This window comes from Tasmannia lanceolata, unplaced genomic scaffold (assembly GCF_043159265.1).
Source record: "Tasmannia lanceolata isolate RefF3 unplaced genomic scaffold, GAP_Taslan_0.1 ptg000013l, whole genome shotgun sequence".
Classification (NCBI taxonomy): domain Eukaryota; kingdom Viridiplantae; phylum Streptophyta; class Magnoliopsida; order Canellales; family Winteraceae; genus Tasmannia; species Tasmannia lanceolata.
This window is the reverse complement of record NW_027518690.1, coordinates 50375349-50401159: the sequence shown is the minus strand read 5'-3', so window position 1 is coordinate 50401159 and position 25811 is coordinate 50375349. Positions and strand designations below refer to the sequence as shown.

Below are 25811 nucleotides of genomic sequence, written 5' to 3'. Positions count from 1 at the left end.
AAATCATTTTCTAAGGTACAAAAGTCGAGAAAATTGTTTCCATGGTTGCCTTGTGTCATTGTACGTAACTAGAAGAAATGGGGTGAAAGGGCGCCCCTAATGGCTGCAAGGGACGTTTTGAGCATTTATATCGATCCCTTGCAGCCAATGGGAGCACCCTTTCACCCCATTTATGCAAGGGCACCCTTCAGTTTAGAATTCCTCAATTTATAGAATACCAAAAAACACTATTTTCATAGAAACAATTTTCCTTTGAAAATTTTCAATGCAGCCAAATAGCCCCTTGGATGTTCATGAGACCCTCTAATTTTAGGAGATTTTTCCTTTTCATTTTTAACCATCCCTTAACAATTCATTTGCGATCAACTAATGGTTTGGATCATCAAATCGGTAGGCCCATCTACATATTGCCAGCTCCTTCGCATGCAATGAGGCAAATACGGATGGCAAAATCTAATGATCTTAACCGTTAATTTGGTCTGGCTTCAAAACAACCGTAAAAGCAGAAGCCCACATTGTTCATTGTTCAGAAAATTCCCATTTATCAGATGGGGACCAACTAACAACGACTTTGCGATTTTGTGGGCCCAGAATAGGATCATCCGAACCGTCAATAATGCGTACGGTACTGATTCCAAGCGGGCCCACTGCCCGCCGAACAGAACCACTCCATCTATAAATAGAAAGTGTTCTCTATCTTTCGAAAGCTCTTCGGTTTGTTTTTTTTATTAGCGAATTCCTCTTCGTTCTCTTTCAGGGCGATTCCCGATCCTTCTTCCTTCTTCTTCTTCTACATCAACACAACAGATCGCTCTCTGTTTTTTATTGTGATTTAATCGTTCTTACAGGATTCCCAAATTAGCGATTTTACAAGGTTTTCGCCCTACTTCGGTTGATTTCTAGGGTTTCTAGTTTTTTTTTTTTTTTCTATTGTTAGTCTGTTCGGATGGGGGGATTGAAAATGGAGGACATGCCACTTCCGTCGCTGTTCGAGCAGGCCCGGAAGATTCATTACACGGCGTCAGATTCCGGTGTCGATCAGGTAATTCTATTGATTTTCGGGGTTTTGATATCTGTTTTTCTTTTCTTTCGAACCTAGGGTTTTCTTCTCATTTCTTGTTTTTGTTCAAGTAGTTTTGAAATGTTATTCGTGTAATTTTAGGATACCTTGAGGAAGGGATTGGAGGCTTTGCAAAATTGCGATGCAATGATAAGCAAGCTAGGGTTGTTCTCTACCAACGAGTCGAAAGAGGATATCAGCACGGCTAATCTGAAATATCTTCTTGTAATTTTCTGGCAACTATGAGTCCGGTGACTATTTCCATATTCATCATGCTTTCTTTCTTAGGGTGCTCTGCATTTCAAGATATTGAATAATTGAAGTCTCTGGTTTTGTTGCCAATGAAATATGTTAGTTAGTATTACTAGTAAGTGTTGCAAATCAATTAATATCCAGTTCTATTTTTATTTTATAGTTTTGGGTTTTTTTTAAATATAAAGGTGGTGGGTGTTAGAAGGTGTATCTATTTACCTAAGGGCATTATGGTCTTTGTACTCTTTCTCTTTAATATAAATACATAAGTGAGGGGGAGCATCTTTCTAACTCACTATTTTTCTCTCACACTCTTCTCCTCTCTCAACATGGTATCAGAGCCCTAGGGATTTGATCCCCTTGGACCAATGGAAACAACAAAGAGGTGATGTATCCACCAACACAATCCCAAACACTAACTTCTGAATATCATCTGCTTCTCGTACCCATCAACTTTTTTACAATCTCATCTACAATTCCCCTCCCACCTCCAGCCTTTTCCAATCCATCCCAGTTTTTTAACAAGATCAAATATATAAAATAGGAGGCTGATTTCATTCCTCTCACCTTTTCCACCCCCCAAAACCCCACACCCACTATTAACCTCGGATCTTTCCGCTTGCCTTAGATTCTTCCTAGTCCATGGCAGCCCTTACTTAACATACACCACCACCCAACTCTTCATCGGAGATTCATGGGTATTGAAAACATACCCAATTTCAGTTATTTGGATCAGAGAAGAATCAAATAACAACAAAGAGGGAATAAAAGCATTTGCTCAACTGATCTGTAAAAAATATGGATTTAGAAAAAAAAAGAGAGGATACAATAACAATTAAAAAGAAAAACCATTACAAAAGTAAAAAAGAATAAAGAAATGGTAACAAAATCGAAAAAGAAATTCTGATTTTATAGGGAAAAGGTTTGAGACGATTAGAGAGCAGAAGAGATTTGGAGGTAAAAGTAACTGAACTTCCTAGATGAGGTCAAGATCCATACCTTTTTTTCTCTACCACAATTCCCTGTTGTATACATAGATTCTTGAATACCCAACAGCTGTGCAACTCTTTAGTCTGTCCACCTTCCTATAAAAAAAAGTTTCGCTTGAAATTTATCTTTGATCGAGGAGATTCTACGCTCTTTTCTCAAATAACAATCTTGGACCCATGCTTCTTGAAAAAAATTGAGGAACATGTTCATTAGCGCATCCTCCGAACATCATTTGTCTTGTCAAAACTCCACTCTATTACCTTTGTAAACTCTAAATCGAATGGCTTCAAGGAAATTATGCTTATGCTACAAAATATCTCGTCATACTGTTAAGCCACTGCTTTTGTACTTGTCATCAGATAACCAATTCCCAGGGTACACCCCATACTTGCTTTCGACTACTCTGGTCCAAAGCAAGTGCCTTTCCTCTCCAAATCTTCATAACCACTTACCTAGCAAGCCTTTATTAATGGTCCTTAAATTCATGATTCCAAGCCCACCAAATCTAACAGGTCTGCACACCTCCTTCCATGGTTTTAAATTTCAACCAAAATTTCGGAGTACCGAAACTGAAATTGCCAATATCTGAAACGGTACCGGTTTTGGCCTAAATTTCAAATTTCGTAAATTTCGGTCAGTAAGTGCCAAAAGGCATACCTAAACCAAAATTTAAAACCAAGTCTCCTTCCAGCTGACGAGGTGGGATTTTTTCTTATCATATGACCCCGCCCACAAGAACTTCCTTTGGATTTTTTCCTTTTCACTGGTTTTATCGTTTCCTTTTCTCTGTTTTTTAGCTTAGTTTTGTTGTTTTCTTTATAACAAGTATATTTCATCCTTGCCTATCAAATTTTGTATTGCTTATTCCTTGTTTTTGGAATTGTCCGATTTTTAGTTCATTTATAATATGCATTTTCATAACTATTTTTACCTAAAAAGTAAAAACCCATCAAACTTGGTCAAATCATATAAGTAGGATGAGATTTTCTGACTTAATCTGGAAGATGTCCATGCCCCATCAAACATTCAAACCTAATTTGGGAGGTTGAAATCATTCATCTGTCTTTTGAATGATGTTTAATATGGTTTTGTAGATCTATAAGTAATAATATCTGAAGGGTAATGACACATATAGTATGTAAAAAAATGTAGCAAGTTAGAAATGCAGAAACCCTTTTTCTGGAAAAAGGATTTTGCAGTGCTTAGAATTGATGATCAAGGTCTTATGTTCAAGATGTAACCCATATATTATATACTAGAGGAATAAGATTGTGTGGTCGACCGCACCTAAGCTTAGGTGCGGTTGAGGGCCCAAACACATGGGTCCCACATTTTTTGTGCTGATCAAAACCATTCATTTGCAAGGCCCCATCATAGATAGGGTGTGTACAAAAAATCAGGTCCATTGGATCATCCTAACCCCTCCAAAAGTGAAGGGCAAAAATGGGCATATTTGTGGCAAACGGTGTCTGTCCATTTCCCTCCACTTTTGGATGGGTTAGGATGATCCTATGGAGCTGATTGTTTGTACATACCCCATCTATGTAAGGGCCTTTCAAATGAATGCTTTGGATCATCCTAACAAAGTGGGCCCACATGAGTTTGGGGCCCTCGACTGCACCTAAGCTTGGTGCGGTCGACTGCACACTCCTTTTCCTCTATATACTAATCATTAATTCTTAGGACATACATCAAATCAAGTCTTTTGTCAACATCTAATTGTGTGCCATATCTTTCCATGTTTCTGCTCCTTCTGTAATGTTCGCATGGAATTATATGTGTGCTGAAGGCCATTTTATGCAGCATTTATTCTAATGTTTGCACCTTTCTCTTCTGCCCAGGTTCCATATTATCTTGGAGCGTTGACTGAAAAACTTACACAAGAGGACAGGATACAAGTTCTCAAGATTTCCCACAACCGATTGAAGGTGAACCATGTTTTATATATGAAGCATATCTGATGGGTTGCTTCTGTAAATCTGGGATCAGAGCTGCTGGACATATATTGGTTCTGTAATATTGTTTTCATAACTTTTCTCCTTTTTGTTAAGGAGTGCATAATGTTTTCTGCCAGTTGATGTTGATTATTATGGCTGTACATTGTAGGAATTCATTTCTTTTTGTGAGGCACTAGAGCTTGTACCTGAAGAGGAGTTAGAGTCTCTTGCACAAGAGGGCCCAGATAACCCAGCAGCTAGAAGGGCTATAAAGGTGAGCCTGAATTTATATTTAAACAGGTCTATAGTAAATATTCTAAACTGCATTCTTTTCTTAAGGCTTTTACGTGTACACATGCATGCTTTTTTGCGTTAAAATTCTCTCTGCGCCGCGTACTTTGTGCTATGTTGGGGTTAGTTGTCTGTCTACTTGTGCCCCATTCTTTCAAGACTTGATAATATGCAGGTGCTGATTTCTGTCGTACTTCTTTTTAGATTGCTCGATTCAGGCGCCAGAAGGCTGCAGAATCTAAGCTGCTGGAAATTAAAGAAAGGAAAGAGCGTCGAGGGTGGTCTTCCAGAGCAGCAGCTTTCTCTACTCCCATTGAGGCCGGGGAAGAAGATTCATTGGATGATGGTGAAGAAGAACGAGAGGTCAGCTGTTATTTTGTGAATAAAGGAGAATTCGTTATATATATATATATATATAGTACATGTATGTATGTATGCGAGTTCTTATATTATGCGTGCGCACAATATTCTTCAGAATGTTATGAGCGGGCATCTATATTATTGGATCGAAATCCTATAAAAAAAGGGTGGCCCAGTGAACGAGGCTCCCGCCATTGCGGGGTCTGGGGAGGGCTAGATGTACGCAGCCTTACCCTTGCTTTGTAGAGAGGCTGTTTCTGTGACTCGAACCCGTGATCACCAGGTCACAATGGAGCAATCTTACGGTTGCGCCAAGGCTCGCCCTCTTATTGGATCAAAATCCTAAGCTTGAATATTAAAAAAAAAAAAAGGATCTACATAATCCGTGCTGTTAAAAGATTTAAAAGCCTTTACGAGCTATCTAAAACCTATTTCCTAACTCTTGCCAACCTAAAACCCAGCTGTGCATGACATGTCAGCACCCCCACCTTTCTATCGATCTATCGATCTTTCTATAGTCCCACTGCCATGTTTTGATAATGAGGCAAACTCACCTCGTCTTTTCCATTTTAATTGGCTGCCAAGGCCATCCAAGGAGTTCTCCCGCAGCAGACCTTCTTTTCGTCTTTTCCGTTTTTGGTCTTTCATTCCCTCCGAAGTTCCCGTCCCTTTTACTCTAAGGGCGGTTAGGCACCGCAGATTGAGGCAGGGTTCCCGTTCTCCCAGATGAGAACTCATGCCAACCTAAAACCCAGCTGTGCATGACATGTCACCCTCCCCCCCCCCCCCAATCGATCTATCTATAGTCCCACTGCCATGTTTTGATAATGCGAGTATGAGACAACTGACCTTGTCTTTTCCATTTTAATTGGATGCCAAGGCCACATTCAAATTGTCAAGTTTGTAGACCTGTCAAAGGTTTGAAGGATACATTCGTGGTTATTTTTAGATTGACATAATTCTTTTATTTTCCAAAGGAAAACTAATTTGCAGACTTGAAACAAATGCATATCGCCTATTGTTTTCAAATAATTTTTTGTGAATTATTTAGCTTTCTGATTGTCATTGTACTTTCCTTGTTTTTTTTTTCTTCTCTTCTTTACCTTTTTTTCAATGGTATTGTTGTGTTTTTAGTTTCGTGTTTCTGAATTTACAATTTTCTTTATTTTTCAGGCATGGCTTACTACCATCTCTTTGGCTGTCAGTAAGGTTGGCTTTGACAATCTTCAGAATTCAGTAAAGGCTTTGAGCTGGCCAAAATTATGCTGGCCAAAATTATGTTGTTACTCACTTATTGCTGTCTTGATTTACAATCAAATTTTACAGGCCTTTGATTTGCTGGAAATGTTAAAGAAAGAGGAAGAAATGCTTTCCGCTGTGAAGGACAAGCAGTTGCAGGTATTATTGTGCATTATATCTTACTAACTAACTTTTAGCACCGTATATGATATATGGGCTGGCTACAAATTCTTGCACCTGGCTCATCATCACAAATCAATAATAACTTTAGCAAAAGTCTTGTCAATTATAGTAATTTAGAATTGTAGGTTAAGATTGGTAACATTTTGGAGATTTCTTATTATCATTTTGCATCCCTCCACATTGTTTATTCTCAATTGTTACATTTATAGTTGTATATTGCTTTTAGATAGTAGGAAATGGTGCAAAACATGTCTACTTCCGTAATCCTCAATAGAAGTGCGTACTTTGTTTATAATTTATTGTTTATCACACCATGAATGCATACTTATACACTCTCAAGGCATGATTTGGCTATCGAAACTATTCTAAAGAGTTGCGGTGTAAAGTAGGATGTTAAGAATATAACCGAGTGGTCTATTTCATAAAAACAATCTCTATATAACTAATTGGCTTTATGCTCTTATGTGTCTTTAAATCAGGATCACTGAACTTGGTAGGCTTGTTGACGTCCATTAGTATGTGGCTATAAATTTAATTGTTTCATAAGAATAAAGAGATTTGAAGTTGGTACTTGTTAGCACTGCATTTTGTAGGTATAACCTTTAAGCTTTATAACTGTGTTGCATGGATTTGGAATTGCGCGTCAGATTTAGAAAACCCAAAAAAGTAGGATCCGTGGATTCAGCAATTTTTATTAAATTAAATAAAAAAATAAATATTAAAATGTTTTCATATTACATATGTGATGAAAATCTTGAGCAACAACAGTTGTCTATGCAATTTGAGCAGCAATAATTGTCCACAAATTTGAGGAGCAACATACCTCGCAAATCATAATTGTGTACTTGGTCTGAGCAACATACCGCTACCGTTGGCATTAATAAGACAAATTCAACCTTAAGAAGTTCAACACTTCCGTGAACCATGCAAACGAGAAAAAACATAGAACATGCCAAAAATGTGCATCCATTTTACGTACTAGAATATAGACCAGCTCATGAACACAATTGGAAATTGCCAGTCAATGAGAGAGAGAGAGAGAGAGAGAGAGAGAGAGAGAGAGAGAGAGAGAGAGAGAGAGAGAGAGAGAGAGAGAGAGAGAGACCTATATTATCTCCTTCTCCTCCTTTTTTGTCATATTGACAAGGGCAAGATTTCTGATCTCGTCAACAAGGGGCAGGATTTCCCGCCACAACAATGAAGCTGTGGCAAGGGACATAGGGAGATGGTGTTTTGTGGTTGAGGGTCGAGGATAGAGCAGTGTGGGATTTCCTATCACAACAACAGAGCGGAATTTTCCGTCATGGAAACAAAGTTAGGTATTTTCTGTTAACAAGTTACGTCTGCCGAAGGTGTTCGGCAGTTGAGGGTTGAGCACGAAGTGTTTTTTTTTTCTTTTTTCTTTTTTGCGTGTGTGTGTGGGGGGGGGGGGGGGATCAAGAATCGAGGAAGAAGGGGGGGTCAATGGTGGATGGTCGAGGCATTAGGGGTTTTATTAGGAGAAGATGGATTGTGCTTTTATCTAGAAGTTAAGAAGAAAACATGTTTAAATGGGGAATATACATGATTTACGTTTTAAAAGAGACAACAATGTGTCATATGTTTCCGAAAAAAACAAGATTAGTACAGGACATAGCTACAACAGTAATTAGGCAGTGTCCCACACAAATCTGAGTGCAAATTCATGTCGAAATGTGTTGACACAGGATTCGGTATTGGAGGCCAAAGAATTTGTTAAAGTATAAAAGATAAATAACGCCTTTCTCCTACAGCCTAAGCTTTTGGAGAAGTTGGTAAGTTAACATGGTATCAAAGCCAAAGGTATAGAGTTCAAACTTCCCGGATAGCAAAACTCCACATGCGATGGTCGGCCCAAAGTGGGACCACATGTGCCATGTGTTTGCCAAGTGGGCCACACGTGCGGGGGAGCGTTAAAGTATAAAAGATAAATAACGCCTTTCTCCAACAGCTTAAGCTTTTGGAGAAGTTGGAGAAGTTTGTAAGTTAACAGAATCCATGCAATATAGCCGTATAACTTTTAAGCCCTTCATTTTGCTGGTGCCAATTTCTCGCAAACCAACATGCTTTGTGTTGAGTTTATGTATTGTGCGAGTGTTCTTAAAATACTCAGTGAAATACTGATTAAATTGTTCATTGAACACTTGAATATTTAAAACATCTTTAAAACTTAAATACTTTTATAAATGAGTGTAAACGAATTTTTCATGGCTTTTTTATTATGAAATAAGCTAAATTAGTTGAGTCTGGGTGGGAGAAATCTCCTCATTTATATCTCCATCTTCTTCCTTGAATTAAAGTAGAACACAAATAAATTTTTGGTTTTTCTTTTCTTTTCCTTTTCAATTTCAGCTTCCTGGATACCAACAACAACCTACATTGACGTATCCATCACCTGCTTCGAAGATCACACAAAGAATCCCTGCCGAGGGCCTTTCCCCTTGATACTTTTCCAAGTATTGGTTAAATGGCTAAGGAGGAGGTTAAACATTCAAGAGATTTTTGAAGGTATTGTTTGGGAGGCTTTAAGAATTAGTTAAAGAAGTTAAGAACTAGGATATTTAGTTATGTGATCTTGGTTGGGGGTTGTTTCAATCGGCTGATAAAAGATAAGTGTTCAATTGGTTGGAACATAAGGAATATTTTTGGAGGGATAGAGGGGGCAACTGAGATTAGCTAGAATCTAATCTAGAATCGTGGGTGGTAGTTTGCTTAAAAGGGAAGGAATCAGTTGAATCTAAAGGGGGGAAAGGAGGTTTCGGTTGGAGGATTTAATTGAGAATTAAGATGACTCGGTTAGGATTTGGGGCAGGTAATTGGGTTGGTTAAAAGAAGGTGAAAGGTAAGTGTTTGGGTGAATAGTAGGGATAGCTCCCACTATTAAACCTTTCTTTGCACCAAGATTGATAGCCCCTACTGTTGAACCTTTCTTTCGCTCTGATTTCTCCTGACGAATGGCTTTCTGATTTTTCCCCTCTTGAGAAAAGGGCTTGGTTAAATTGAAAAAGTAGGTTTTGGTTTTCACGGACTACCTTCTCAATCTCATGAACGGATTTCTGATTTTCCTTCTACTGAGAAAAAGCTTAGTTCAATTGAAGAAGTAGGTTTTGGTTTTCACGGACTACCTTTTCAATCTCATTGTTTAAATAGAGAACTATAGTTTCGTTTTCAAGCTTTTCATCAAGAACTAGCTCCATAGGATCATCATAACCCTTCAAACCGTGGAGGTAAAAAATGGACAGATTTGTGAAGGTTTGTACCCGTCCATTTAAACCTCCACAAAAAGAAATTATCTAGTATTTCTCTAAAAAAGAGAGACCACTAAATAAGAAAGAATGAAAAAGAGACCATGAAATTAAAAAGAGGCTTATATAACTTAACAGAAAATGAAAACTCTCTTCTCTAGAAAAAGAAGCCTTAAAAGTTCGAGGATTTACCCTGTGAATTTTCTAAATCAAAGAGCTGTCACAACTACAGCATGACTGATAGCTCATACTGTTAAACCTTTCTTTACACCATGACTGACAGCTCCAACCGTTTAAAGCTTGTTTTTATAGAGAAGATAGTTTTCCTTTCCTGTTAGGCTATGTAAGCTTCTTTTTAATTTCATGGTCTCATTTCATTCTTTCTCATTTAGTGGTCTCTCTTTTTTAGAGAAATACTAGATAATTTCTTTTTATGGAGATTAAAATGGACGGGTACAAACCTTCACAAATCTGTCCATTTTTTACCTCCACAATTTGATATATTGGGATGATTCTATGGAGCTGGTTCTTGACGAAAAGCTTGAAAACAAAACTGCAGTTCTCCATTTAAACAATGAGATTGAAAAGGTAGTCCGTGAAAATCAAAACCTACTTCTTCAATTAAACCAAAATCCTTTCTCACCAGGAGGAAAATAAGAAATCCATTAATGAGATTGAAAAGGTAGTCCGTGAAAATCAAAACTTACTTCTTCAGTTGAGCGAAGCCCTTTCTCAAGAGGAAAATCAGAAAGCCATTCGTCAGGAGAAATCGGAGCGAAAGAAATGTTTAGCGGTGGGAGCTATCAGTCTTGGTGCAAAGAAAGGTTTAACAGTGGTAGCTATCAGTCTTAATGCTGCAGCTGTGGCGGCTCTTTACTTTAGAAATTTCCTAGCGTAAATCCTAGAACTTTTAAGGCTTCTTCTTCTAGAGAAGAGAGTTTCCCTTTTTTGTTAGGCCATATAAGCCTCTTTTTAATTTCATGGTCTCTTTTTCATTCTTTATCATTTAGTGGTCTATCCTTTTTAAAGAAATAATGGATAATTTCTTTTTGTGGAGGTTAAAATAGACGGGTACAAACCTTCACAAATTTGTCCTTTTTTTACCTCTACAGTTTGAACGTTAGGATGATCCTATGGAGCTGGTTCTTGACGAAAAGCTTGAAAACAAAATTGTAGTTCTCCATATAAACAATGAGTTTGAGAATGTAGTCCGTGAAAACCAAAACCTACTTCTTCAATTGAACCAAGCCCTTTTCTCAGCAGGAGGAAAATAAGAAATCCATTAATGAGATTGAGAATGTAGTCCGTGACAACCAAAACCTACTTCTTCAATTGAACCAAGCCCTTTCTCAGCTGGAGAAAAATCATAAAGCCATTCATCAGCAGAAATCAAAGCGAAAGAAAGGTTTAATGGTAGGAGCTATCAGTCTTAGTGCAAAGAAAGGTTTAACGATGGGAGCTATCAGTCTTGGTGCTGCAACTTAGAAAATATCCAGTATTTCTCTAAAAAAGAGAGACCACCAAACGAGAAAGAATGAAAAAGAGAGCATGAAATTAAAAAGATGCTTATATAGGATAACAGAAAAGGGAAACTCTCTTCTCTAGAAAAAGAAGCCTTAAAAGTTCTGGGATTTACCCTGCAAATTTTCTAAAGCAAAGAGCTGTCACAGCTGCAGCACCAAGACTGATAGCTCCCACCGTGAAGCCTTTCTTTCGCTCTGATTTCTCCTGACGAATGGCTTTCTGATTTTCTTCATGTTGAGAAAAAACTTAGTTCAATTGAAGAAGTAGGTTTTTGTTTTCACGGACTACCTTCTCAATTTCATTAATGGATTTTTTTATTTTTCTCCTGCTGAGAAAGGGCTTGGTTCAGTTGAAGTATGTTTTAGTTTTCACAGACTACCTTCTCAATCTCATTGTTTAAATAGAGAACTACAGTTTCGTTTTCAAGCTTTTTGTCAAGAACCAGCTTCCCTCTTCCCTTTTGAACTTCAGAATGCTTTGATTTCAACTCATTTTTTACGTATGCAACTAATATTTCATTTAAAAAAACTAACATCTCTTTTTCCTGCTCAACTTGAGAAAACTTTGTCCTCCAATACTTTTTCTGATTGTGAAAGTATTCAATCACCGAGTCGATTTCATGAATTACGTTCCTGTATATATCGGACGCCGCCATTGGAAAAGGGTGGATTTGGTGGCGAGCGAGAGAAAGAAGACGATTTGTAATGAAGAAGACGGGAAAAAGATTCAAACTGTTAAATCAGAAATTCTTTCTTACAACCGAGACGACATGTCTTGGTAGGACACGTGTCATCCCATTATATGCCAAGAAAAAGGCTTATCATACTAAATGACTGAAATAACCCTCCAGAAAATGATTTTTTATGCGATATCTATATATTTAGGGCCCGTTTGGTTCGTGGGAAAGGTTTTTCCAGCCTAGAAAGGCAAGCTTTTCTTTTGCTTTCCTTTCCTTTCCTTTTTCAGAGTAATCCTTTTCGTTATTTGGCACAACAAACATGAAAAAAAGGAAAGCATTTTTTCTAGAATGACGTCTCTCTCGTTTGGATGCATGTAGTTTGGGAAAGAAAAAAGAACTAATAATTGGGGCCCACGTCTATAGTATTGATTCAGGGAAGTGATATATTCGGCCCTTTTTGTACTTGGGACAGACCCCCGGTGCATTTGTGACATCTTTTATACTAGAGGGGGATGTCCCAAGCAAAACAAAAAGGGGGTGAATATATTGTTTCCCTTGATTTTTATATGATGCTGTGTCAAGCAAAGCATACAAGTGGAGTGGACCAATAGTCAGATGATTGAAAAGTATACATCTACTTAGCCCTACCATGGAAGGACCATGTCAATATCATAGGCATAAGCCATTGATTTGGTCCAAAATGAAGAATGTGATTAGAGATCTAATTTGGGTTTTGCAAACTCAGATAACTCATGGGCGCCGATCTACTAATTCTGCCGCTGATGCATTGGCCAAAGAAGGCGCTCGGCTTGCGGAACCCCGGATTTTCTATCTCTATCCTTCCGAGTCGCCCTCTTAATCTTGGTCTATTTTTATGTAATTGGTGGATTACATGGTTTTGGGATCTGGTTTGTAAATGGTGGGACATCTTGTCCCTCTATTTTGACATTCTAATAAAGTTATTTTGTTACCTTAAAAAAAAAAAACCTGTGGTGGGTGTTTTCATCTGCACACAACATAAACACAGCGTAAACTCGGATCTGTCATATGTATCATATCCACTTTGAATTCTCTGGTACATGATAATGTTCTTTACAAATGCTTAGATGTGGCATTTTACCAGTTTCACCATAAGTTCCATACTGATAACTTCATTGCAGGAGGGAGGGAAGGAACTTGATCAAGCAATCCTTGATGAGCGTGCGAGGCAAGCAGAAGCTTTCCATCGAAAAGCTGCAATTCAAGCACAATTCTCAAAACCAGCACAGCCAATCACATGTGCAACTTTTGCTCAAGACGTATTAGAAGGGAGGGCAAAGGCTTCAGAAGCACATGAACACAAACACCAACCAATGATATTTGGACCAGCAAGTGTCATTGGCGGAAAACTAACTAGTGAAAGAGAAAGGCTGGCAGCACAGGTCTTCCAGCCCGGTCACAGGTTCGGGTTTCTCATCTTCAAATAATTGAGCGTTTAATAAACGCATTTTTTCTTCATTTTATTCCCCCCAATTAAATGCTGCCTGATTGTCTGCCCAACCTTTCCTGTGATTTGGGGTTGATAGATTGCCCACCATGAGCATAGAAGAAGCTGGATTACGGGAAATGGAGATGATGAATAAATGGCAAGAAATGAATGCCAAGTTCTTTGAAGAAGCTAACTCTTCATGGCACAAAGATAACCGAAAGCCGGGTGCTGCTGCTGCTGATGATGATGACGCTGCTGAAGAGAAGGCAAGGGCTTGGGATGATTGGAAAGATGACAATCCTCGCGGGGCTGGCAATAAGAAACTCACCCCTTGTGGTTAATGTGGAAGATGCAAAATCTTGTAACTTTAAGGAGATCCATTGGGATTCTCTGGCTCTATAAAATTTTCCAGGTATGTGTTTTTTTCCTTTGTTATTTTCCAGGTATGTGTTTTTTGTTATTTGTTCGTGAACTTTATATGCTAATAAAAATCACTTTTTTTTTCTATTTATGTGAGTATTACATATTTAGTTATGCCTGGGATGACATAAGGGAGCATTTCTCTTTAGTTAATAATAGCGGGCTGTGGTTTGCTTATGTATTGCTCTTTTCTGCAACGATCTGTACTTGAACGGGGATACTGTCTTTAACTTAAAAAAAAAAAAAACCAGGGATACTGTCTTTGATTGTTCTTCTTAAACTTTATTTTTGAACGTGTTTTATATCTTTTTTCCTGTACACATAAAAGCCTTCTACTGGCTCATTGCTAGTGAAGAACGTTGGAGACAACCCCCCCAATATTTTGCATATTTTGCCCTTATGGCCTTGGTGTTTTTAGGTTCCTTTCCTTCCCCAGGCCACCCCTTTAGCATAAAAGGGGTAGTGTCCAGCGTATTTAGGATCCTCTTTCTTCCCCATCCTATAAGCCTTTCCGGGGGCGTCCCTCTTGCTACCCGCTTTTTCGCTACAAGGGGTGGCTCCGGGAAGAAAAGGGGGCCAATATATCATAGTTTCCCTTTTAGGATGTGTCTGGGAATGAGAGGTGGAGATTGAAAAGGCTTATAGCATAGGGAAGAAAGTAAACTTATGCAAGAGGGGCGTGATAGGAGGATAGACGATGTGGTTCTTTCTTCTCCAACTCCTTGTCCACCCTTTCTCAGTTTCTCCTGATATCCACTGCCCGACCATTATTGTTTGTTGTCTATTCGCTCCTGCCCTAGTAAGTTGTCCCTCCCGTCTCGCAGAGTAAAGAGAATTTTAGATTCGTATTAGAGTTAGATTCTGACCTCATTCGTAAAAGTTACTTTTGGATGTCAAAAGATTTGAATGGAGCCTCACGGAGCAGATGAGGAGTTGGGGTGGTCTTTGGAGGTTAGGAGATGGTGTTGGGAGATGAAAGGGGTTTCAATGGAATGGGGTTCGGATCTACATAGAGGTGGGTTTTACTAAGAAGATAAATGGGTTTGGTGAAGAGATAATGGCTGAGGTAGTGGTGGAGATCAAGGAGGTGGGGAGTGGAAGAAGATGTATGGGGCCATGGATCCAAGCTCCATGACGAGGATGGCTGATGTGAAGATGGAGGTAGAAGAAGAGGATAGTGGAGATGATGGTGGCTGACCTCGAAACCCTAGTGAACCATCCCTGACGCTGTCGCCATCTTTGATCTGCTTCAATTCGAAGAAGGTGAAAATCCTAATCGTACGGAAACACTCAGTAATATGTAAAATGCTATTTTACATGTAAGGAGTTAGCCTTGGTTGTTGTCATAATTTTACTTGTGATTTCTTCCGTTTTTTATTTTTATTACTCATTATTAATACAACATCGAGTCTCGCTGGAATCCGTCCGTCTACCATTAAATCCTGCCACCTCCGAGGTTCCTCTACTTCATTTTTCCGCCCAAATCCGGGCCCGGGAAATATGACGGTGGCTACTGGTGCGAATCTGGTGCCGGTTGGAAGGAGAGGTGGTTCTTATCAGGCAGGTTTGAGAGCTAATCTGGAAGGAAATCAGTGGACCTTTGCAAAGAGGAAGAAAGACAAAAGAATAGAAAGAGTTAGTAGAAGGAGAAGGGAATGATCCTTTGGGGATTGGAAATGTTGCCGTTGTGGAATTAGGAATTTCTGAAGAAGAGTGGAATGTTGGAGCTGCAAAAAGATCTGGTCGAGTTTGGACTTTAATTTTCCTACCCCCACTGTGTCGAGCCCTAGTTGTCCGGTGGTGGTGGAAAGCTTGGAGGCGGAGTCTGTGATCCCCAGACCAGGAGTGGTTCTGCCGCGGATTTCGGAAGGAGTTTCCGTCAACATCGAATCGGTGCCCATTAAATCAATTAGCAATGCAAATATCGGAGTATGGGGGAAAATAAAACTAGCATGGTCTTGAGATCTCGCGGGTATGGAGAGTTGGCTTTCTCGAAAGAGTGGTGGTCAGTGCAAAATTGTGGTGTTTAAAATTGCTGAGCTGGAAGTGTTAATCTCCACGCAAATGGGGATCAATAGATTTCATCTCTTGTCATCTTGGAAATCCGCCATAAACTCTCTGTTCACTGATCTTCATTTGTAGTCAACAAATTTCCGAAAGAAGGGAAGAATCTATGGTGGCGTATTTCAGGGGTGCCTCCTGAGGCTTGGTATGAGGATAATTTCAGGAGAATTGGTGAAAAGATAGGAAAATTTGTGGAATTTGACCCATCTTGTGAAGCTGGAGAAGGGTATTCCTTGGCCAGATTGTTAATTTCCACATCAGGTAAAGTTGGTAATGAGCTTTCCATTCAAGTCTCAATGGATGGGTCAGTTAGGTGGGTTCGAGGGCTAAAGGAACCTGTTGAAGATGTTCTCTGCTCGGAAAGTGAATCGGATAAAGCCGATGACAGTGACGAAGATTTGCTTGAAGAAGAAGGGAGTGGATCGATGAACATTGAGGATGGTGCTGGGGAGTCGGTTTTAGGCGAGGCGGTCGGAATGGAGTTTCTAGGCAATCAAATGGAAGAGGCGGAGGAGGCGGCCCATGATAGAAATCAGTGCTATAGTGTGTTGCATGGGGCGTATGGTAGCAGGGATCATTGTGGCGGTTTGTTCGAAATTCAAAACGAGATTTCTCCAGCTCGGTTTAGGTGGCGGAGTTTGTGTGGGGTTGGACGCACTGACGCTTCTATGGTGGACCCCGCGGGTCAAATCAATAGTTATTATGATATCTTGAAGGCGATTTCCCCGACTTCCCTTCGTCAGATGGCATCTCCGTATTTTGAAGAGGTGCCGGCTTATGAAGTGGATTCAGATGAAGTGGGCCCATTGCCTTATAACTTGGGTGGTGATAGTTGGGCCCGTAATTCCCTTATCCATGAGGCTTCAAGTTCTGATGGGCCTGGGTCCTATCAATGTTTCAGTGAAGAACAAATCGAGGTGGTTTCAGCATCAGAAGTTTATGAAGGTTGTTTCTTGGGGAGGTATTTCACCCCATCCTCGACCAGAAGCTTTACATTGGCAGAGGATATTTATGAAGTCAGTCAAGGTTTTCCATCGCTCTTTTCATCTAGGAGGCTCTTGGAGGGAGACCCTTCGGGTAGTTTGCTGATGCGGGGGCGGTGCAATAGAATGAATTTGATTAGTAGTGTTGTATCCCAGTTGGACTTTAATGATGAAGAAGAGACGGGCGCGATAGTCGAAGGTTCATCTAGGTTGGATTTCATTGATGAAGCAGAGACATCTGATTTCTGTCCCGCTGTTTGTGATGGGGTTCAAATCAGCTTACAAAGTTCGAATCTCTTATTTATGCGGTTTAAAGTGTTTACCGATGGACTCCTGTGGAAATTTCTGGTTTTCTTGGGCTAGAGATGACTCTCAAGCTGGTGCTTTCTCTGGCTTTCTTGTGTCTTTCAAATTGGGGAGTGTGCCTCCATTGTTGGGAAGGAGTTATAGAAAACAGGATGATGATTTAAAAGTTGGATTTCGCTCGTTAGCATCTGATCATGAAGATGTGCAGAATGGATTTCGCTCTAGCAGACGAAGCTTGACGTTGAGACCTAATTCTTGGAAGGCTAGTACTGGTAAAGATGGGATTATCCCTGTAAGTCGAGAGTCCTCTTTGTCTCAGTTAGCGGATTCTTATATTTTAGAGGTCTTGAATGATGGAAAAGTCAGAGCTGATCAGGGATGGGGTGGAAAAGATACACCTCAAGAGAATATTTTCAAGGGATTTCAGAACCTTCTTATCTATGGGATGTCAGAGACATGGCTTCTATTTCTGCTCGTTGGGGAGTAATGTCCACGGGGGTTTGAACCACAATTTATCACCTTTTGCAGTGGAGGAATATCCATTAATGGATTTTCCCAGTTTACCGCATCTGGAGTTGGGGGTTAGCAGCCCCTATGTCAGGCCCATCGAAGGTTTAAACTCTTCTAATTATGTTATGTGTAATGCTTATTTCTATTCTGGTGTTGAAGTGCAGGATACATCGGTGTGCAATAAAGCTGCTATTAGTTCGCTTGGCTGTAAAAGGACCAATGGTCCTGGTACATACTCTTATGTCCATACATTGCCAGTCCATGATGTAGCATATGATCTAAGGCGAGTGTCTTTGGATGATATTGATTCTGGCTACTCCGATCCCGTGGATCCTATCTTGCAGCCGGGGACCATGAGTTTGGAGGGGGGAGTTCTAGGTTGGAAGCTTTAGAGGAGTCGGTGAATCATACGGTTAATGTTAGTCACAAGCTTGGCTTGATTTACCCTGGTCCTATGCCCAAGTTTAGAGACATGATTAGAGCTTCAAAGATTAGGAATGCTATGGTGCCTGGTAATTCGGTGAGTTATTATGATGAATCATCAAAGAAAAAATTGAGGGAGTTGGCTAGACTGAATTATGGTGGGACTTCAGTTGGGGAAGAGTCAAGCATTTGTCATTCTGGAAGGAAAATGAGTGTGAGGAAGGGGAGGAAATCAGTTAAATTTGTTTCCTTATGAAGATACTATCTTGGAATGTGAATGGATTGGCATCTCTGGCAAAGAGGGCTCAAGTTTAAAGGGTTAGTTAAAAAGTCAAAACCGGATATTATCTGTATACAAAAAACAAAATTGGAGGTTATTGATAGGAGTATGGTAAAAAGTCTTGGTGTTACTTTGAATTGGGGTTTCTCTTTTGTGGAAGCTATTGGTTCTTCGGGGGGCATTTTCATAGCCTAGGACGAGTCTAATTGGGTTAGATCCGAGGAATGGAAGAGTAGGTTTTCAATATCTATTGTCCTTTGTAGGGTGGAAGATGCGGCTGTGTGTTTGTTTTCTGGGGTGTATGGCCCTTCTCTTTGGGCGGATAAGAGATTGTTTTGGGAAGAGGTAAACGGAGTTAGGGATAGGTGGTCCTATCCATGGTGTGTAGGGGGTGATTTTAATGAAATTAGGTTTGTTTGTGAAAGGTTAGGATGTCGGAGAGCAAATCAAAACATGGCTGCTTTTGCAAATTTCATTTCAAAGCATAATCTTATTGACCTTCCATTGTCTGGAGCTAGGTTTACTTGGAGCAGAGTTGAAAGTTTTAGTAGGATTGATTGATTTCTTATCTATCCTGGTTGGATGAATTTGGCTCCTGAGGTTTTCCAAAAGGTTCTCGTTCACTCCGATATCTGATCGTTGTCCTCTTCTCTTAGATCCTAGATTGGAGTCCTGGGGACCTCCTCCTTTTAGGTTTGAGATTGTGTGGCTTCAAACCCCCCACATGGAGGAAAGATTGGGTGTTTGGTGGGTAGCACACTAGTGTGAGGGTCCTGCGAATGTGATTATTGGGCAAAAGCTTAGGCATGTAAAGAAAAAGTTAAAGGAATGGGTAGTTGAAAGAAGGCAACCTGATTCGAGTAGAAATGTTTGGTTAGAAAATAGAATTGGTGATTTAAATGTGTTGGAAGAATCTGGATTAGGGTCCGTAATATCGAGGGAGGAATTGGGTAGGGTTAAAGAAGAGCATAAATGACTGCTGCTTCATGAGTTGATAACGTGGAGGCAGAAGTCGAGAGTGAGATGGTTAAAGGAGGGGGACAAAAATACGGCATATTTTCATGCTATGGCTAGTGCCAGAAGACGGAGAAACAGGATTGAGTCTTTGGTTGACAATGGAATCAAAGTGTCGGGGAAGGATGAGGTTACTAGAGTGATCCTGGATTTTTATACTTCCCTGTACCCGTCTGAGGGTATCATGAGACCACTTTCAAAAGATTTGGAGTTTAGTGGACTGAGTATGGCTCAGAGGGTTGCATTAGAGAGACCCTTTGAGGAGGACGTTGAAAAAGGAGTCTTCTCTATTAGTAAGGATAAGGCCCCTGGTCCTGATGGTTTTTTTTAGCTTTCTTTCAATCTTGCTGGTCATATGTAAAAGGGGATATCTTGAAATTTTTTGATGAGTTCTATAATGGGTTGGCATTGGATAAAGGCATTGGGGCTACTTTCATTGCCCTTATCCCTAAGGTTTCTGGTGCCTTTAAAATTTCGGAGTATCGCCCGATAAGCTTGATGGGATGTTTATATAAAGTTTTGGCAAAGGTGCTAGCGGATCGGTTAAAGATGGTGCTTCCATTCATTATCTCAGATTGCCAAAGTGCTTTTGTGGCTAATAGGCAGATTCTTGACTGCTCATTAGTTGTGAATGAGGCCATTGACTTTTATCTTAGAAATGGCATGGGAGGTATTTTGTGAAAATTGGATATGTAGAAGGCTTATGATAGGGTGGAATGGGATTTGCGTAGATTACCTGCTTGGAAGAATGGGGTTTGGAAGTAAATTGAGGGAATAGATGAGGGGCTGTGTCTCTTCCGCTTGGTTTTCCATTCTGGTTAATGGGTCCCCTAAAGGATTCTTTAAGTCATCTCGAGGACTTAGACAGGGTGACCCTTTATCACCATTTCTTTTTGTCATCGTGGCGGAGACTCCTAGTAGATTGATGAATAAAGGGAGCAGGTTGGGATTATTCAATGGTTTTAAGATTGGAGGCCAGCAGGTAGAGGTGTCTCATCTTCAATTTGCTGATGATACTCTAGTGAACCGAAGATGATCCCAGCGTTGAATTTAAAATCTTCCCTTAGATGTTATGAGTTGATTACTAGGCAGAGATCCAATTTCCATAAATCCAAATTATATACCCTAAACATCTCGCAGGATGAGGCGCTTGAATTGGCTAAGACTCTGGGGTGTCAGCTTGATCAATTGCCCTCCTCATACTTGGGTCTCCCATTGGGGGTTAGGAGACCAAAAAAATCATTGTGGGATCCTGTTGTAGAGAGAATTGAAAGGTTGGAATCGTGGAAAATGAATCTTGTTTCTAGAGGGGGAAGGCTTGTGCTAGTTAAGGCGGTGTTCGCCAATATTCCTATATATATTTTTGTCTTTGTTTAAATGCCCGGTCAGTGTTGTATCGCGTATTGAACAAATCCGACGTAGATTTTAATGGAGAGGCAATGAAAGAAAAAAGGGTATTTCTTTGGTGACTTGGAAGAGTGTGTGCCTACCTGTTAAGAATGGTGGTTTGGGTATTAGGAGAGTGAAAGAATTTAATCATGCCTTGTTAAGAAAATAGTTATGGAGGTTTGGGGAGGAAAATTCTTAGTTGTGGGTTAGGATAATTGGGAGTAAATATGGGTGCAAGCCGGGGAAGTGGGAATCCAATAACCAATTCAAGAAACAAGGTTTGACCGTTTGGCATGACATTTTGAAAATGTCATTTGCTTTTCATTTGAGTGTTAGGTTTAGAGTGTATTCGAGGGGTCGGATTAAATTTTGGAGGGTGTGTGTAGTGTGCTGATGAGCCTCTTATGAGTTTATTCCTGAATTTGTATAGTGTAGCCGTTGAGAAAGAGAGTTTTGTTTTTGAATGCCTTGCTCGAGATGGGAGTAGTTTAGTTTGGTCCCCTAGGTTTAGAAGGAACTTCTTTGATCGGGAGTTAGAGTCGGTTGCCAAATTTCTTAAGCTTTTAGATGGTTGCTACATTAAGAGAAGGGGTTTGGATAAAAGAGTATGGACTGCGGAATCTTCTGTTTTTTTCTCTGTCAAATCTTTCTATTTCAGCTTGTTGCCTTGTAATGTATCTTCCATTTCAACCGAGGTATGAAAATTTCATTGCCTACCTAGAGTTGGTATCTTCGGATGGGCGGTATGTCGCGATCGGATTCAAATGATTAACTTCCTCCGGAAGCACGGTATGATGCTTGTTGACCATTGCCCTATGCTTGAAAGATGGTGAATCTGTGGATCATCTCTTCATGCATTGCTCCTTTACGCGTCAGGTATGGAGTTTGATATTTCTGAGATTTGGCATCTGTTGGATTTTTCCATTCTCTATTCCGGAGTTGATGCTTCTTTGGACCTTTGTGCTATGGAAGAAAGGCAAAGTATTGTGAAATTTGTGTCTTCTTACAACATGGTGGGTGATATGGAAAGAGAGAAACTCTCGTGTCTTTGAAGGGGTTGCAAAATCTACGTATTGGCTATATATGAAAATTATTGCGCTCACTATTTCATGGGCGAGAAGTTTACCGGCTTTCCGTTTTGTATCAGCCTTTGACTTATGGGAGGGTTGGAGGATTGTTTGCTTTAGTAGGGAGATCCGGCATCGGATTGTTCAGAGATGGGAGACTCCGCCTATTGACATGTTCAAAATTAACTTTGATGGGTCGAGTATTGGGAACCCGGGCCCGGCCGGAGTTGGTGGTTTGTGTCGAGACGTTTGTGGTGAAGTTGTATGGACTTTTTCAAGCCCTCTTGCAGTTTGTGATGCCTCGGAGGCCGAGGTGATGGCGGTCTATCAAGGCATAAAAAGGCTTGAGAGGGATAGCATGGATAGCACTATTGTGGAGGGAGATTATTTGAATGTGATTATATGGTTGAAGGGTTTGGTGTCGCCTCCTTGGAGATTTTCTTTTATTTTTGATGAAATAGATGATTTAATTGAGGGCTCATCTATTGTTTTCAATTATGTTTGGCGATCTGCTAATGGGAAGGCGGACTCCTTGGCTAGGAGTGGGGTTAGGAGGTTGGAGTTGGAGTGGTTTGACTTCCTTCCTCCCTGATATTTGTATTTTTTTTGTTATTGCTGTTTTGTTTTCTTGTAATTTTGGTTGAGGTCCACCTCGGCCCTCTTCCTTTTTAATGAATTCATCCTGCTTTTCAAATAAAAATAATGAGTAATAATGGAGTCACAGTTTGTTCGCCCCATTACCTGTCTTAGCTCACAATTGCCAAGTGTGTCATTCATTTGCCAGCTTATAAAGTCAACTTATAAGGGCATTAAAATAGGGTTATGAGAGGCTAGGCAAGTCTCAAAAAGCGTTACCAAAAAATGGCAGGTCCGCAAGGGCCCAAATAAGAGGGGACAAATTGAATTAAATAGATGGAGATGCATAGATTAGACAATTTATGGGGCCCAGAAGTTGAGTGCTGCACCATAGCTTTAGTAAGATTTGAGCTGTGCCCTGCTTGTGCCATATCTATATGATCTGACCACGAACGAACCACGTCCCATTGACAACACCTTGATGTACTTGGTACATATAGCCGCTTTTAGGGTTCTGCCAAGAAAAGTTGACCATTGATTTTTGTAGTTCTTTATCTTCCTCGTGGGCGTGTCCCCACGCAGGTTGCCTCGTGATATTTTACAAGATCAATGGTTTTGATTGCATATACATATCAGGGTGTGGAACCCAAGAATTGAAAGCCTTTCTCTTAGTTATATATCATCTTTATTCATGAGCAGGCCTTTTACTTGAATCTTTCAATAGGTTGTTCATGGAGGGAATAGTAAGATGGGTTTTATTTCATCCTTGGGTAGACTTGGTATCCTTTGTTCACGTTCACATTATGTGATAAATATTACTAATTTAGATAATTTAGCTAGGGATTTGTTAGGGACCATCGCAAAAGGCATTTCGCACTTGGGCTGTGGCATGTGAGAGCAGCTATGAGGGCATAGATTTTGTGTTCTTCATTTAATTCATCTGAGGTGATTGCTCTCACATCTAACAGCCTAGGCGCGAACTGCCTTTTTCGATGGCCCCTATCAAATCCCATTTAACTATATTTTCTATATCCAATCTTAGATTTCAGATCAATACATAATAGATGTCACCCAGGACCTCATAATGAACCTTCAAGCATTTATGCCCCTTGTAATTTTATTAATTATTTAGATAGTGAGAACCCTAATGAAAAAGAAATATTAAAACAAAGTGAATAGAAACTAGGTAAAAATACACTTAGACCCTGTGGTTTATGATACATTCAGCTTAACCTCAAATGTTTAAAAAGTTACAAGTAGACCCCCTGTGGTTCAATTTGTGTAAGGTAGACCCCTCAGTTGATGGTTCGTCCACAGATTGAAGGGTTAGGATGATCCTATGTAGCTGATTTTTTTGGCACACCCTATCTATGTCAGGGCCCATCAAATGAATGCTTTGGATCATCCAAACAATGTGGGCCCACTGTGTTTTTGGTAGTGTATGGATTCGGGTATGGGGTTTGGAGGGGTGTATGGTGTCTTCATTAGCGTTGATAGTGTTTAGGGCCTACCTTGTACAAATTGAAACCACAGGGGGTCTACTTGTAACTTTTTAAACATTAGGGGTTAAGTTAAATGTGTCAGAAACCACAGGGGGTCTAAGTGTATTTCTCCCAAGAAGGGAGAAACTAAAGAGAAAGAGAACAAATGTTTGACACCCAACCACTTTGAATTATTATTTTTTGGACCAATTACCAATGGGGGACAAACATTAGGCAAAATTATCAACAAGACCAATGCTTTCAAAAATTATCAACGGGGGACAAAAGAGGTCTTGTCAGTAAAAGCTGGACGAAAATACCCTTTGGCATTTACAACACGTTTTGACCTTGTTTTCTCCTTCTTCCCTCTTCTTTTACTTTTTCATTATCACCTTTTTAATTTTTTACCATACTAGTCTCCTCCTTGTTCAGCCACCATTGTTGCTGGCAAATCTTGAAAACTTGAATGTTGAGTTCTTACCATCTATCTCTTTGTGTTTAGGTTTTGTTTTTCTTTTCTTTTTAGGGTTTTGTACTATTTTTCATTCCTCTGTTTCTGATTTATCTTGCTTAGGGTTTAAACGATTGCTTTTTAGGGTGAGTTCTGGAGATAATGCATGGATGGCTTCACTCACTTTTTTGGAAGACAAGTGGTTGTATAAGAAAAAGTTGATGTAATACATGAATGGATGGCTACACAATTTTTGATTTACTTAAATTTTTTGTTTTTGTAATATACAAATTGGGATGTAATACATGAAGCACATTTAATGAAAACAACATCAATTTCTTTTGTTATTTCTATAATGAGCAAAATTATAATGCTATTAGAAGAGTTGCTATAGGCAGGGGATTTTGTAGCAGAAGGGGTTTATCAACTCTCTGGAAGGGGGTTAGTAACTCTCAAAAGTAGGGTTACCAATTTTCGAATGGGCTTATCAAGTGCTTGAAAATTAGCCGAGGGTACTGGAGTTTTGGAAGAGGGTTTTCAAGTCTCTAGGATTGGGGTTATCTAGTATAAAAAATGGGGTCACCAATTTCGAAATGGGTTGATCAAGTCCATAAAAATTGGCCAAGGGTACTAGAGTTTTGGACGGGGGTTTTCAAGTCTCTGGGATTGGGGTTATCTAGTATAAAAAATGGGGTTACCAATTTCTGAATGGGCTTATCAAGTTCTTGAAAATTGGCCGAGGGTACTGGAGTTTTGGAAGGGGGTTTTTAAGTCTCTAGGATTGGGTTATCAAGTATCAAAATGGGGTTACCAATTTCCGAATGGGCTTATCAAGTCCCTGAAAAGTGGCCGAGGATACTAGTTTTGGAAGGGGGTTTTCAAGTATTTGGGATTGGGGTTATCTAGTATCGAAATTGAGTTACCAATTTACGAATGGGCTTATCAAGTCCCTTAATATTGCCCAAGGGTACTGGAGTTTTGGAAAGGAGTTTTCAAGTCTCTGGGGTTGGGGTTATCCAGTATCAAAATGGGGTTACCAAATTCCGAATGGGCTTATCAAGTCCCTTATGAACACGATGAACACGTTTTTACTTCGTTTTTTTTTACTCGTTCATTTTTATGTTTTTTTCTTTCTACCGTACGATTCATCTTCCTCATCCTCCATTGAAAGGGAGAAGGAGAAATGCAAAACTCTAAAACAAATGAAAAACAAAACCTAGATATTGAGAGATAGATGGGAATGAACTCACGTTTCAAATTTTTGAGTTTTCCCGCCTCCAATGTGACTAAATGATGAAAAAGATGACTGGTAAGGTAAAAAAAACAAAGTTGAAAATGAAAAAGTAAAAAAAAAAAAGAGGGAAAGAAGAGAGAAGAGGGAAAAGTGGAAAAGTAAAACGTGTTGCTTAAGAAAAGGGCATTTTCGTCCAGCTTTTAATGACAAGATCTCTTTTGTCCCTCGTTGATAATTTCTGAAAAGCATGGGTCCTGTTGATAATTCCAGCTAATTTTTTCCCCCCATTGGTAATTGATACTTCTTTTTTTTTACAATTATTAAAATAAATAAAAAACAGATAGGAAGAATTTTTTTTTAAAAAAAT

At 39.7% G+C, this 25811-nt stretch overlaps 2 protein-coding genes across 2 annotated transcripts; both read left to right on the top strand.

Annotated features, from left to right (window-relative positions):
• Window positions 1–710: 710 nt before the first annotated feature.
• Window positions 711–13753, top strand: TAP46 (2A phosphatase associated protein of 46 kD). Its single transcript, XM_077393508.1, has 9 exons — window positions 711–1042; window positions 1163–1285; window positions 4144–4230; window positions 4409–4513; window positions 4735–4893; window positions 6064–6099; window positions 6217–6288; window positions 12939–13219; window positions 13344–13753. Exons 1-9 carry the CDS (start codon window positions 947–949, stop codon window positions 13585–13587), a joined length of 1203 nt encoding a protein of 400 aa, XP_077249623.1. The 5' UTR covers window positions 711–946; the 3' UTR covers window positions 13588–13753.
• A 5545-nt stretch (window positions 13754–19298) lies between these two features.
• On the top strand, window positions 19299–21687 carry LOC143891358 (uncharacterized). Its single transcript, XM_077395944.1, has 3 exons — window positions 19299–19566; window positions 19665–19916; window positions 21512–21687. Exons 1-3 carry the CDS (start codon window positions 19299–19301, stop codon window positions 21685–21687), a joined length of 696 nt encoding a protein of 231 aa, XP_077252059.1.
• The last annotated feature ends 4124 nt before the right edge of the window (window positions 21688–25811 follow it).

Excerpts from the sequence above, each read along its gene's own strand:
- TAP46 (XM_077393508.1), top strand. The coding sequence starts at position 947 with ATGGGGGGATTGAAAATGGAGGACATGCCACTTCCGTCGCTGTTCGAG. Across the intron at positions 1,043-1,162 it reads CAGATTCCGGTGTCGATCAG|GATACCTTGAGGAAGGGATT; the intron begins GTAATTCTATTG and ends GTGTAATTTTAG. Across the intron at positions 13,220-13,343 it reads GTCTTCCAGCCCGGTCACAG|ATTGCCCACCATGAGCATAG; the intron begins GTTCGGGTTTCT and ends TGGGGTTGATAG.
- LOC143891358 (XM_077395944.1), top strand. The coding sequence starts at position 19,299 with ATGGCTAGTGCCAGAAGACGGAGAAACAGGATTGAGTCTTTGGTTGAC. Across the intron at positions 19,567-19,664 it reads TAAGGCCCCTGGTCCTGATG|GCATTGGGGCTACTTTCATT; the intron begins GTTTTTTTTAGC and ends CATTGGATAAAG. Across the intron at positions 19,917-21,511 it reads TCTTAGAAATGGCATGGGAG|GTATGGAGTTTGATATTTCT; the intron begins GTATTTTGTGAA and ends TTTACGCGTCAG.